Here is a 15,191-nt window from a genome sequence, read left to right on the forward strand (position 1 = left end):
TGCCCTAACATGCTTCCTTCCACAAGAATTCTGGAAATAAGATGCATAGTGGCAAACTCATTAAAAATACATGTAATCTTCTATATTATTATTTATTTATTTATTTAAATAAATAAATAATAAAATAAATAACATTTATTTTATTTTTTGTTGTTGTTTTTGTTAATTTGTGCATTATATACAGTACGTATAGCCCTATATGTAAACAAATACTTGCGATAAATTAACTCAGATCCTGCCCCAAGTGGCGGAGTTGAAGTATCTTGGGGTCTTGTTCATGAGTGAGGGAAGAATGGAACGGGAGATCGACAGGCGGATCGGTGCAGCCTCCGCAGTGATGCGGACTTTGTATCGGTCTGTTGTGGTGAAGAAGGAGCTAAGCCGCAAGGCGAAGCTCTCGATTTAGCGGTCAATCTATGTTCCTCCCTTCACCTGTGTTGCGGGTCGTGACCCAAAGAACAAGAGAGATAGGGTGAGAAGCCAGGTCATCCGGGAGGATCTCAGAGTAGAGCCGCTTCTCCTCCACATCGAGAGTGCCAGATGAGGTGGCTGGGGCATCTGATTAGGATGCCTCCCGGACGCCTCCCTGGTGAGGTGTTCCGACCCAGGACACGCTGGAGAGACTATGTCTTTCGGCTGGCCTGGGAACGGCGCAGGATCGCCCCGGAAGAGCTGGATGAAGTGGCTGGGGAGAGGGAAGTCTGGGCGTCCCTGTTAAAGCTACTGCCCCCACAACCCGACCTCGGATAAGCGGTAGAAAATGGATCGGCGATCCCAGTTGAACACAGAAGTTCGGTACAGCTTGTTGTTTTAGATAATATCAAACATAAACATGAAATTACGTTTCTTTTTGTAAAATATTTTTGGCATAGGATGACAAACCCCTCCTCCTTGAGCCGTCACCTTATCGTGGTGGAGGGGTTTGTGTGTCCCAATGATCCTAGGCGCTAAGTTGTCTGGGGCTTTATGCCCCTGGCACGGTCAGCCATGGCAAACAGGTCCAAGGTGAGGGACCAGACAAAGCACGGCTCCAAAAACCCCTATGAGGAGTACAATTAATGGATTCAGGTTTCCCTTGCCCGGACGTGGGTCACCGGGGCCCCCCTCTGGAGCCAGGCCTGGAGTTGGGGCTCGAAGGAGAGCGCCTGCACCCATGGGACCCGGCCGGGCACAGCCCGAAAGGGTAACGTGGGTCCCCCTTCCCATGGGCTCACCACCTATGGGAGGGGCCATAGGGGTCGGGTGCAGTGTGAGCTGGGCGGTGGGCGAAGGCAGGGACCTTGGCGATCCGATCCCCGGCTACAGAAGCTGGCTCTAGGGACGTGGAATGTCACCTCTCTGGCAGGGAAGGAGCCCAAGCTGGTGTGTGAGGTCGAGAAGTTCCGACTAGATATAGTTGGATTCGCCTCCACGCACAGCTTGGGCTTTGGTACCAGTCATCTCGAGAGGGGTTGGACTCTCTTCCACTCTGGAGTTGCCCATGGTGAGAGGTGCTGAGCAGGTGTGGGTATACTTATTGCTCCCCGGCCCGGCACCTGTACGTTGGGGTTCACCCCAGTGGACGAGAGGGTAGCCTCCCTCCGCCTTCGGGTGGGGGGGACGGGTCCTGACTGTTGTTTGTGCCTATGCACCTAACAGCAGTTCAGAGTACCCACTCTTTTTGGAGTCCTTGGAGGGGGTGCTGGAGAGCGCTCCCGCTGGGGACTCCATCATTCTGCTGGGGGACTTCAATGCTCACGTGGGCAATGACAGTGAGACCTGGAAGGGCGCGATTGGGAGGAACGGCCCCTCCGATCAGAACCCGAGCGGTGTTCTGTTATTGGACTTCTGTGCTCGTCACGGATTGTCCATAACGAACACCATGTTCAAGCATAAGGGTGTCCACACGTGCACTTGGCACCAGGACACCCGAGGTCGCAGTTCGATGATCGACTTTGTGGTCGTGTCATCGGACTGTGAGACGGGTGTGCCAACCAGTCGTTCACCGTGCCGCCTTACTCAGATAACAGATGCATAGAGATATATGTTTTCCGGTTAATCCAGAATAGTAAAGCTTTGAATGTGCCTTGCTGCAATGTTCTCTCTGCTCATACAGACCTGTAAAGCTTTGTAGAAATCAGTTGTTTCTGCGTTATACTTTGCACTAGGCATAGGTAAACATACACTAAATAACAAAATTGGACAAAAGTATTGGGGCACTTATCCACTCATCTATGTCCATCCATCCGGAAGAGGATTTTTTAGGTCAGAGGTCACTGTTATTGGGTGAGAGGACTTTGCTAGCATTCTCTGTTCTTGACCTTTATAGAACATTCTTCTTTTGCACTCTTTTGTTCAGTCAATATCACTAAATTCACCATGGTAGTATTGACACTTTGCTATGCAGTATGTTTGTGCAAGAGCTTTCGGTTCCATCAGTATCCCTGCATTATTTATGTATTTATTGACTTACATTTGTGTTTCTATCTTCAATCATTTTATGTATATACACAGTGTGCAGTATTTCTGTTAAAGTACTCAAATGACACTAACTCCTATCAACCAATTCTTTATGTGTTTATTGTTGATTCAGTAACCTACACAAGTTAACTCGGCTTTTTTTGCCTGTATCTTAATATATTTGGAAGCATCCAATATGTCTGATGTACTCATACTAAAATGCTGGTGGATTTAGTTTCGGTCAAAACATGTTTTGAACATTATGTTTACAACCTTTATTCTGTCACTGCATTACATTTGGAACATACAATTTGTTTTTCCTTTTTCTAATCTCTGGCCATATGGTCACAATAGCAGGGGGAGGGGAGGATAGGATTGGATGAGAAATATAGGTCAGTCTAAAACATAAAACAGAGTGGTTAATGCATTCCCATTTTAAAATTGTTCAGGTAAATAACCTTGTCCCATCATAAAAGTAAATTTTAAATGACTAAAAGGGCTTTTTAGTTTGGAAGAATATCAATTTAAAAATTATTGCAACGTCATTTCTTTCCAATATCGTGCAGCCCTACTGCTTGTAGGGTCGTGGGTGACCCTCTTCCAGCTGACTTTGGGTGAGAAGCGGTACACCCTAGGCTGGTCACCAGTAGGCCTGTCACAATAACACATTTTTAGGACGCTATATTTTCCCCAAAACTATTATGATAAATGACAGTATAATTTTAAAAAAATATATATATATTTTTTTTAATGAATGCCTCTGAAATCGAAAAATACGGGCCCACCCTCGCCTTGCAGGACTGTGTGGTTAGTCCACTGAAGGGGCCCTTCACCTGTCAATCAAATATGTAAGTCATAACTGGCTGAATAACGTGTGCCGCTGAGGTAATGCCTAATAAACAGTAAACTTTCCCATGTGTGTTATTTGGAAACGAACACACTCAACAACTCAGAGCTAGGCGCTGATGTTTTAAACGACGGCGCCACAGTTGAGTGAGCTGTTTAGCTCCTTAGCTCTGACTAGCGAACATAATAAACAGTTAACTTTCCCTTAAGTGTCTCTGTTATCGAAAAGTATCGTGTCCATTTTATTTATCGAAATAGTAATTATCCTGACAGGCCTTAGCGCCAGTCAATCACAGGGCAATATTTGTTTCTATGGAGTGAACTTGAACTCTTTTCCTTTTTCTGAGTCCAAAAGAATAAAGTTAATTCATCTTCATTTCACACCTTCCTTGCACATTTGGTAGGTTAGGTTTTGCTAGGTTAACAATTGTTTCAAAAATGATAACCAGATTAGATGATTACTTTTCATCCCATGAGTTACTGTTTCACTCAATAAGTGTATACATACTACATTTATATTCCCCACAGCATTTTGGATTGTCTTTCTTAACTTGAGGTATGATTTTTGGTCATTTCTTGTGTTTCATGTGTGGAATCCTTAGTTGTCAATGCACTGGCCTTGTAGTTTAATTTTGCCAACTCAGACTGTATGCCCCCCCCCCCCCCACCCCCACCCCCCAGAGGTGTTCTAAATAAATGAAAGAGAACAGCTTACCATTTTTCTATTGTGATGCACAAAGTTGATTTCTCAGCTGAATTTCCTGAACACACCCACCTCGGCATTGTTTTCCCAAGAGCTATAACAAAGAGCACCAACAAGAAAAATGACACTGTTGAACTGGGTATTTGCCGGACATCCATTTATTTTGAATCGTAAAGTTTGAATAGGCTTTTGGCGAATGTTGACATATCAATCTATTGTACACTTGTTGAGGTAATGTTTTGTACAAACATCGCTGACAATAGCAAAAACACAGTAATGCCTAGTAAACATGCGATTTTAAAACTATGCTCCGGGAGAGCAGGCCCCTGCCTGCCATAACGCAATGTACTTGAATAGTATAGACAGATGGTACCACAAAGCTCAACACTTTATTTGAAGGCCAGGCTCGACATAGTAATTACAGTGTGGTCTTGTGGTAGCCTGTATTTATTTTTATTTTTTTTTCATCTCTAATTGCCAAAGATGTGGCTGTACTCTCTCTTTGTAGTTAAGTTTACACCAAATGGTCAGCCGAGATTCCCCATTTCTTCTCGGGACTATTCATTTCCATTCACTGAAGGATTTAATCACTATTTTTCAGACTATTAATAACAAACTATTTCTGGAGAAATTGCGTGTGAATGGTGAAATACTGAATGAAATCATTTGGAATGGTATTGAATCGTATTGAATGATTTAGAACGACGTTGAATGATATAAAATTATCTGGAATAATGTGGAATGATATTGAATGATATGGAATGAAGTTTATTGAGCTGAGCAGTTTGAAATTAGAATGGTTTCAATCGGTCACGAAATGTGGAAGCGTGAGGGAATAATGTAGAAATTGTCCTAATGTGGGGAAAATGTGGGTATTTTAATATGGTAAAGTGTGAAATGTGGGTGAAAATAGTGGAGTTTGTGTAAAGTGGGAATTGGGGGAATGTGGAAAATATTTTGTCGTTGGAATGGTTTGAATCGGTCAAGAAATGTTGAAGGAGGAAGGAATAATGTAAAATGTGTCTTAATGTGTGAAACGTGGATATTTGAATGTGGACAAATATGGAATTCGGGTAATGTGGGGAATGTGGAAAATATTTTGCTGTTGAAGCAGGTTTGAATCGGTCAAGAAATGTGGAAGAAGGAGGGAAAAATGTTGAATTTGACTTAATGTGGGAAATATGTGGGTATTTTCATGCGAGAAGATGTGGACTGTGGGTGAAAACTGTAATTTGTGTAATGTATGCATCCATCCATCCATTTTCTGAGCCGCTTCTCCTCACGCGGGTCGCGGGCGTGCTGGAGCCTATCCCAGCCGTCATCTGGCAGGAGGCGGGGTACACCCTGAACTGGTTTCCAGCCAATCGCAGGGCGCATACAAACAAACAGCCATTCGCACTCACATTCACACCTACGGGCAATTTAGAGTCTTCAATTAACCTACCATGGATGTTTTAGGAATGTGGGAGGAAATCGGAGTGCCCGGAGAAAACCCACACAGGAACGGGAAGGACATGTAAACTTCACAGATGCGAGGCCGGATTTGAACTTGGGTCCTCAGAACTGTGAGGCAGATGTGCTAACCAGTTCACCACTGTGCCGCCAAGAGACCTGTCCAATTCTCTGCTAACCAAAATTAAATTATCCAGCCAAGAAACTGTAAGTTTACTCAGTGAGAGACTGTGGTTACATCCCCACGAGCCTCCTTGTGAGCAGTGGGTGTGTGCAAACGATTGACAGACTATTCCGTCACTGCACTCTATGATTGACTATTCTTGTCCCGCCGCACCCAGTTGTAAAAATAATTATTTATTAGAGGCTTTTGATGAGGACAGAGAGGGATGAATTTTCAAAACAGAATTTTGATGATATTCTATTTTCAGGTATTAACATACAGGTATATAACACAAGTTTTTGTTTTGTTTGTTTTTTAACTGAATGCTACACCTGTAACACAACTATTTACAAAGAGGTACCGGCTGCAGATCTATTTACTGTCAGAAACTCTAAATAGGGTATTACCATAATAACAATTGACAACAGTATTTTTTAATGGTAAACTGTGAACCATTTAGTACCTAGTGTCTCTCTAATAACCCAATCAAAATGAAAGTTTGTCAACTCAGCTTTCCACTCTTTCAAACGAAGCTGCATTCCTGTTGACATGCTCGTATTTCTTCAGAGTGCTAAATTCTCTTTTCCACTCTGAGGTGCAGGCAATCAAGTATTGTAGTGTTTAACACGACTTGATTTTTAAGGGTGTGGACATTTTGGATGATTAATTAACAAGTTAGAATGATTCAGAGGATAAGCCTTGTTTAACTAAAACAGTGCTGTTAAATAGACTAATGTCTGATTACTAAATGAAATTTTGTCCTTTTTAGGTATTCGTGGGATGCTGCAAAAACCCAAGAAGCCCTATACAAGCACCCCAACCATCCTCCACAATCTGTAATATTGAACACAAGTTTGAGTTTGTTTGATATGTACTGAGACTGACTTGTTGGCTCTATCATGGTGTTTTAAAGATTCATTTAAGGCCGTCAGGGTACACTGATTCCTTGTGCCTGCATGGACATTTGATAGCATCAACATTATTGTTGGTGAGGAAGTCTCGACAGGCCTAGGATGCCAGAATGCCCATATCCCAGGACAATGCCCTCAGTATCCTTTCACTTCTCAACGAGTGGCTTGGAGCTCATGCCGAAAGATCACACCATAAGGAAAATTTGAATCTGGAAACTTGTGCCAGCAAGGTACTTCACCTCCTTCTGTGTTTCTGCATTTTGTTGATAGCATGCATTTTCCTACACTGTCCTGTCTGTGAAAATCAGTATCCTTCAATATGACCATGCTTAACCCTCATGTTACCTTCACATTTGCCAACATCTTTTGTCCTTGGGGTCAATTTGACGCCGGCCATTGAAACCTCCAGAATGTAATTATATTTTACATTGCTGCCCAACTTTACGTGATGTATGTCAATGTTTGTTTGTTGTTGCTTTAACTAGCCCATTAAATTAAAAATAAACACTGACCCCCTTGTAAATTTGCAAATCATTGTATTCTGTTTTTATTTATGTTTAACACAATGTCCCAACTTCATTGGAATTGGGTTTGTAATTACAGTAGTCTGTATTTGTGCTATCAAAATATTTGGAATGAAAGCAGTTTCTGTTATCAAGAATAGTAAAACGTATTATGTTCGGGATCAATTGGACCCCATGGGGGGGGGGAAAAAATGTTTAGAAGGATTTGACTCTCAATGCACAAACCCCAATTCCATTGACGTTGCGAGGTTGTGTGAAACGCAAATTAAAAACAGAATACAATTATTGGAAATCCTTTTCCAGCTATATTCAATTTGATACACTCCAAAGACAAAGGGCTCTATTGTCCATACTAGCGCAAATCCGACGCGACACGTGACGTATCTCTGCGAAGGGGCGGATTACACCGGGTTGTTGTAATCTCACAGTTGCACACAGCCGGCATGTTTAACCAAAGGGGCTGTCTGTGCCCGTGGGCAGAAATACTGAAGATTTTATTTTCAACCATTCAAAGTGGATTATTCATTTATTTGCTTTAAAGTGAGGCGCAATGACTGTCTCGCATGCATGGAGAAAGCAGTCTGTGCGTGCTTGGCACATATTTAACAGCCTGATTGAAAACAAAATGAGCTGGTGATAACCGCGGCCGACTTAAATATGTCAGCAGATCTGAATCCATCTCTACCCATACTCGATCATTCGTGCATGGAGCCTATCCCAGCTGCTCCCCCATAGCTGCATGCTGGCCAGTGGGGTGATCTTAAAAATTTTAAATGGGGTAATAATGATGATATGCCCTATGGGGGGCACAAGCCAGTACACACTATAGGCCTGCCCCAAGCCCAGATATATACAGAGGGTTGCGTCAGGAAGGGCATCCGGCTGAAAACATTGCCAAACAAATATGAGCGTTCATCCAAAGAATTCCATACTGGATCGGTCATGGCCCAGGTCCGCCACCGCCGGCGTTAACCTACAGGGTGGCGGTGGAAATACAGCATCACCTGCTGTGTCCTGCCCATCAGGAAGCTATAAATCCAGTGGCAGATGGCAGGCAAGAGTTAGAGAAGCTTGGAGGAGGAGTTCGGGGATGATGGTGTTGAATGCAGAGCAGAAGTCCATGAACAGGATCCTAGGAAATATGAATATGTAATATAAATAGCAATGTCATGTAGTGTTGCCACTGTTTGCCCGAGAAACTAGAAGATTTGATGGCAGTCGTCTGACATAGTGCAATCGGGAAAGGCCAAATTTGTCTTTTAGTATGATACGAGCATAAATCGTGGTATTATCAGGCTTCCGACTTCAGAAGGACTTTCTGTACAGGTGTACAGTGCCAAAGAGCATGAAAATATGTGTTTGGAGCCTTTTCAGTACAATGATTGCGTATGTTTGATTTTGAATAGCCCATTTTATGCATACTATATTGCGTAATGTGTGATCTATGGAGTACTTTGAACTTGTCAGTAGACACTGAGAGGTCTTTTCCCATTTTTTGATTGGTAAGTGTCTTGAATTAGTACTTGAGATTAATTTGTATACTATTAAAGGAGTTTTTTTGTTTTGTGGGAGTAGTGCTACTATTTTCTGAACAAAAAACAGGTAGTTCTACAGTATTCACGTGTTGAAAATCTTTTTAGGTTTGCTGTTCTTAGTTGATAGTATTGAAGGAAGTTAATACCTCTAATTTGAAATTCTTGGAATAACTTTCACGTTACATGAATGCATTATTTTTGAATAAGTGACAATTCCACTTTGTTCCCATGTGTTGCAGTAAAGGGGTATTATGTTAATCTCAAAATCGGGATTGTGCCATATTGGTGAGGAATGATATGGTGGTGACTGCGATACTGTGGTTTCTAGACTTTTCCACCAAACTGATAGCGTGACTGCAATAATCGGATTCTTAAAACAATTGTGCCGTTTGAGACGTACTGATGAATGAGACCTTTGAAAGTCTGGTGCTATTGCAGTCTATCTGTTCTAGTTCCAGCCAAGATTGTTGTTCAACATTTGGATGTAACCATTTAATGAGGTACTGTATTTGGCTAGCTAAGTAACAGTGTTTGAAGTTGGGTGCGTCAAGTCCCCCTTCTGTTTTACCTTTCTGACGGTTAGCTCGCCTAATTGAATTTTTCTTATTTTTAGAGTAACATTTTAAAATGGGAGAGTCTAGCATTTGGAACCATTTTAATGTGGGTTTGAATGGAATTTTACTGTACCTATATGTCCTAAAAGTGAGATAGGTAGGCTGTTCCAACATTTTAAATCATCACAATTTTTTCTAGTCTGTTGGCGAAAGCCTTATAAATGATTTTGATGTCCATATTGATTAGTGACAGCGGTCGGTAATTAGCTGGATGAGTGGGGTCTTTCCCTGGTTTCAGTAGTAGTTTTATTGGAGCTGTATTCATATGGCTTCTAATTAGACAGTTATCTTTTATCTGTCACCGTTCTGAAAAATAGTAGTTCATGTATAGACATTTTCCTGATTTATTATTGTGCTCAAAATTAGTGTATCCTAGCTGTTGTAGTAGGAACTCTGTTCTTTTTGATAATATACAATCAAGTTGTTGTTTAGCATTATAAAGTTGGTTCCGAAGTAGGTCTGTCGGATTCATTGCATATTCTTCTGCGCGTTGTTTGATTTTCATCTCCAATTTGCTCTTTTGTTTTTGTTTTTTCTTGCAGGAAGAGTATGAAATGATTTTGCCTCCAATTACAGCTTTCCCTGTTTCCCAAAGTAAGGATGGGGATATAGCTGTGAAATTATTCATAGCTAGAAAATCTTTCCATTCCTTCCTTACAAATATATCGAACTCTGGATCTTTCACGAGAGGAGTATTAAAGCACCAGGTTGGAGAAGGTATCATGTTTGATTCACTTTTGAGGCAGAAAAATTGGAGCATTATCGCTGATTATTACTGGATGTATTTTGGAAGTACTGTTTTGAGCGACTGATTTGCTAGAAAGTAGTCAATTCTACAGATGGAGCGGTGTACTGAAGAAAAGAAAGTGTATTCCCTTTTTGTATGATTTTTTTATTCTCCATATGTCGGCGAGTCCGAAATCGCGCATATATTCATCTAATATTCAGGAAGACTGTGATTGTTTGGTATTTGAGTGGTCTATGGTTGGATTACCGTAATTTCTCGTGTATAATGCACATTTTCCCCCACAAAAAAATTGTCAAAAGTCAATAGTGCACATTATACATAAGGTTAGGGACAAATGGAAAAGACTTTCATATTTTAGAAATTTATGCCGCCATCTAGTGGTTTTGAAAAAGCTGTACACTTTCATTCCAAAATGCCACCGTCACGTAGAGGTTATGAGAAAGGTGTACACTTTCATTCTAATATGCCACCGCCACATAGTGGTTAAAAAAAGGTGTAGCCTACACTTTCATTCCAATATGACAGGGTACTTATGACTGCATATTGTACAGTTGTGCTCATAAGTTGACATACCCTAGCAGAATTTGTGAAATATTGTTTTTTTTAAATATGACTGATGGCTGAACAACAACCATCATTCATTTCTTTATGGTTATGTTTTGTTTAATGACAATGCTTTTCTGAATCCTTGACCGTTTAATTTGAATCCAATTAAAATAAAATTAAATGTGTTTCGCCTGGTCCTTCATGTTTTCTTTAAAGAATTGTTCACATCTTACTAATTCTGCCGGGGTAATCAAACATATGACCACAACTGTGTATTTTCTAATTTACTAATTATAAGTAGGGCTGTAAATTTCAGAATAAGAACAAGTCAATAAAAAAAGTATTACGTGTTCAAAGAAAGTGCTTAACTACAGAATAATTCTTTGAAAAAACCCAACAAAATACACATAATACTTCATGTTTTGATCATATGAGTAGAAGCAATATCATGTGTTGTAAAAATGCATTATACATGGGTAGAAGGGTTTTCCAGAATTTTTAGGTCAACTTTGGAGGTGCGTATGATACATGGCTGTGCATTATACACGAGAAATTACAGTAAGTGCTATATTAAAGTTGCCACCTATATAAATGGTTGAATTAGCTAACAAATTGGTCAGATGTGAAAAAGGTGTGTGGATAAAAGCCAGATCATCACTATTAGGGTGTATACATTAACTAATGTGTATGATTTGTTAAATATAGTTGAATTAACAATTATGTATTGGCCTTCTGGGTCAATTATTGTGCTATTTAGCATAAAAACTCTTAGTCTGCTGTTATAGCTAGCTGAAAAGGTCTGACTGAAATTTAAATTGGAAAGGTAATTGTCTTCAGATTTTGAGAAATGGTTTTCTTGTATGAAAAAGAGATCCGTTTTAAACATAATGATGGCATTGCTTACAGGCGCATATCTAATTTGCCTCGATCAGGTGTTCATCGCAAGATTTCTAACAGAGGAGTGCAAAGAATAATCAGAAGAGTTGTCCAAGAGCCAAGGACCACTTGTGGAGAGTTTCAAAAAGTCCTGGAATTTGCAGTTATTGTTGTTGCGATGATTGGACGGGGATGATTCCCTGCTCGTGATCCTCCTAGTCTGTGTACTCGGTGGAAGGTGAAGGTGGTTTTCAGCACTGTCGACATTTTTTACTTGAGCCTCTGGATTATCAGATGTACAGTTGGAAATGCCGGAAAAAATTAGTTTATCCCACATGCTTCCTGGCTGCAAGTCCAGCATTGCGTTTTTGATTTTTTTTGTTTTCTTTCTTGACAACTTCTACCTGGGTTTGGCATTGTCCTCTTTTAGCTCTCTGACTTGTTGGTGCGTGAACTCCAAGATGGTTTTGAGCTCCTTAATCTCCCCGTGTAATAGATCGAGAAGTGATAGCTTCTTGTCAGTGGAGGAGAGGACTTGAATATGGGCGTCGGGTGGGCTGAGTAGTAGATCTTCAGTGCTAGTGGACGAGTTAGCCTTCCGTCTTTTCAGCGAGTTGGCGTGGTCGTCATGGTGGGATACGCTAGCTTGAATGACGAAGCAATTGGAAAAAAGTAATCAATAATAATCAGACCCGCAATAAGAGGAACAAAATGTGGATGAGGAGGAAATTAAATCTCGGGGTTGCTAATCTGATTTTGCAGCATCGTCACCAAAATTTCGTCTGGGAAATCTTGCAGTCTCTTACGGTGTCCGAGCATGCCGCGATGTCAGAACATTTTGCTTAATTTGACAGCAATGGCCTCACCACCTGTGGGACGGGCCATTGGTGTCGGATGCAGTGCGAGCTGGGCGTTGGCCGAAGGCAGGGACCTTGGCGATCCGATCCCCGGCTACAGAAGGGACGTGGAATGTCACTTCTCTGGCAGGGAAGGAGCCTGAGCGTGAGGTCGAGAAGTTCCGACTAGACTAGATATAGTCAGACTCGCCTCCACACACAGCTTGGGCTCTGGCACCAGTCCTCTTGAGAGGGGTTGGACTCTCTTCCACTCTGGAGTTGCCCACGGTGAGAGGTGCAGAGCAGGTGTGGGTATACTTATTGCCCCCCGGCTCGGCGCCTGTTCATTGGGGTTCACCCTGGTGGACGAGAGGGTAGCCTCCCTCCGCCTTCGGGTGGTGGGGGAAGATGTCCGACGTGGCAGGACCAAACGTATTGTGAGGGTCTGCTGGGGACGTCTGGCAGAATCCCCTGTCAGAAGGAGTTTCAACTCCCACCTCCGACAGAACTTTGCACATGTTCCAAGGGAGGCGGGGGACATCGAGTCCGAGTGGACCATGTTCCGGGCCTCCATTGCTGAGGCGGCCGACCGGCGCTGTGGCCGTAAGGTGGTCGGGTGACTGTCGTGGTGGCAATCCCCGAACTCGTTGGTGGACACCAACGGTGAGGGATGCCGTCTCGCTGAAGAAGGAGTCCTATCGGGATTTTTTTGCCTGTGGGACTCCTGAGGAAGCTGATGGGTACCGGCTGGCCAAGCGGAATGCAGCTTTGGTGGTCGCTGAAGCAAAAACTCAGGTATGGGAGGAGTTTGGTGAGGTCATTTAGAAAGACTTCCGGATCTCCTCGTTGACACGCCTCTGCAACATCGCGTGGACATCAGGGACTGTGCCTCTGGATTGGCGGTCCCCCTTTTTAAGAAGGGGGACCGGAAGGTGTGTTCTAACTACAGGGGGATCACACTCCCTCCCTGGTAAGGTCTATTCAGGGGTGCTGGAGAGGAGGGTCCGTCGGGAAGTCGAAGCTCTGATTCAGGAGGAGCAGTGTGGTTTTCCCTGCTCTGATCGCCTAGCGGTGGCCCACAGAGAGGCTGGGAAGCTGGGTCTCTATATCCAAGGCCCGCGGTTACAAGCCGTGTGCCCGAACAAAGATAGGGCGGGGGGTGGGGTGGCCGAAGGCAAGACAAGAGGAGAGAAAAAAAACACAAGCGCGAAAACACACGCCAGGGTTAAGTACCCCAGCGGCATGTCGAAGAGGGACGGAGAAGATCACACCCATCAGCTTGAATCTTGTCTACAAATTTGATCAAATTTGTTTAAAATCATATATTAATATAAAATAACCTCAACTTGGTACTCTCTTTACTCAAAGGTCAAGCACATAGAATGTTTATACTTTAGTTTTGTCAAATCAACTGCTTATAATTCAAATCACATTTCATGGAGTTTGGAGTCACATCAAGACACACAATCCTCAAAATCTCACAGTTGCTCAGAAGAAGTTCAAAAAGCTTAAAGTTGCCACATTAACAGACATCAAGGCATACATTTGGAATATTTCTGCAGAGTTCATTAAATATTAAAACAGACATTTATCCTCGGTCAAATGAGAGTCCCACGAGGCATCTTCTTGGGGGCAGTCTCACAGCAGGGCCGCTTGGAAGAATACAATTTATCAAGGTGTGGGGAGTCACTGTGTCACCTCAGTTTGCCGGCTGTGTGGTTATATATATATATATATATATATATATATATATATATATATATATATATATAAATCCACGCTTGCCTCGCTTCTGCTTCCTCCTTCGCCGTTTGTAGAGCGTCCACTGTGGGCGCAATGCGGGAGTGGGGGTCGGAGTTGTTGTAGGCAGCCAGACCAGACTGCAGTTCCGTAGCTCCTCAATGAGAGTAGACTTTTAACTCCGTAAGAGTAGTTCTGCCTGTGTCTACCAGAAACCTACTACTGTATCAGAATCAGAATCATCTTTAGTTGCCAAGTATGTACAAAAAACACATAAGGAATTTGTCTCCGGTAGTTGGAGCCGCTCTAGTACGACAACAGACAGTCAATTGACAGAGAACACTTTTGAGACATAAAGACGTTGAAAAAAAACAGTCACTGACTAATAAAGGGTTAATAGTTATCTGGTAATGCCGGTACATTATTTATTTTTTTTGACAATTGTGTAAAAGATGCAGAGTCCTCTAATCTAGTCTAGTCCTCTGTATCAGAGCAGATTTGGTGCGTGAAAGTTAACTGTTGCGATAAACCCATTATTTGAAGTAGGACTCCTGATATAGTGTTGTTTCGTTCGCGATTGTTTCGTTCAAAAGAACAAATATTTTCAGCAAACATAATCAGCTGAATTAGTTTATGAAATGATTTCGTTCTTTGAGCTCTGCCGCCGTTAGCCAGCCCACTCGGACCAGAAATAGAAGCATTCGAGCCGGCTGGGACCTGAAACGGAAGCGTTCTGTGCAGTCTTGACGTGTCAATTGAGACGCGTAGCTGTTGCGGCGGAGAAGATCCGGTCAATTTTCAAAATAAAACACATTGACACATGAATTGCAACACTACAGAAATTATATAAATTGGTCATTCTTTCTCTGCGGCCCGGTAACAACTGCCTCACGGCCCGGTACCGGTCCGCGGATCGGTGGTTGGGGACCACTGGTCTACTGCACTTTCATCACTCCCCGTTGCACCCGATGAGCCCATGCAAATTGGAAAAGCACGTTTAGATCCACGAGGACCAGCGTCGTGTCAACCATCTATTGCGAGCGATCAGGTCATTTCATTTCCTCTTTCCCCCTCCGACCAAAAGACCAGGCTCACCGATATCTGAGAGCGTCGTGGTGAGCCCAACCTCCATTTCCTCTAGCTCTCCCTCCCGCTTGACCGTTCCCACTTGCATTCTAGTTTCTGCTCATAACACCCCCATTACTGCCCTTATCGATTCCAATGCCAAAGACAATTTTATTCATGAAGGTATAGTTCA

General features: G+C 42.6%; 1 protein-coding gene across 12 annotated transcripts in view; it reads left to right on the top strand.

The window, feature by feature from the left end:
* The window catches only part of pdzd2 (PDZ domain containing 2), a 136,255-nt gene that overhangs the window by 561 nt on the left and 120,503 nt on the right, over positions 1–15,191 (top strand). For 10 of the 12 annotated variants that reach the window (XR_009768352.1, XR_009768351.1, XM_061673118.1 and 7 more), the window contains exon 2: positions 6,373–6,744. The exons of 1 other annotated variant lie outside the window; for it this stretch is intronic. Coding sequence is in view for 9 of the 11 variants with exons in the window: in XM_061673118.1 (XP_061529102.1) it covers positions 6,625–6,744 (120 nt within the window). In the remaining 2 variants the exon portion in view is untranslated. Of the gene's footprint in view, positions 1–5,446; positions 5,648–6,372; positions 6,745–15,191 lie in introns of all 12 variants that reach the window. One more of the 12 variants, XM_061673119.1, reaches the window with a different exon arrangement.

The sequence above is a fragment of the Phycodurus eques genome, chromosome 3, assembly GCF_024500275.1.
Source record: "Phycodurus eques isolate BA_2022a chromosome 3, UOR_Pequ_1.1, whole genome shotgun sequence".
Lineage (NCBI taxonomy): Eukaryota > Metazoa > Chordata > Actinopteri > Syngnathiformes > Syngnathidae > Phycodurus > Phycodurus eques.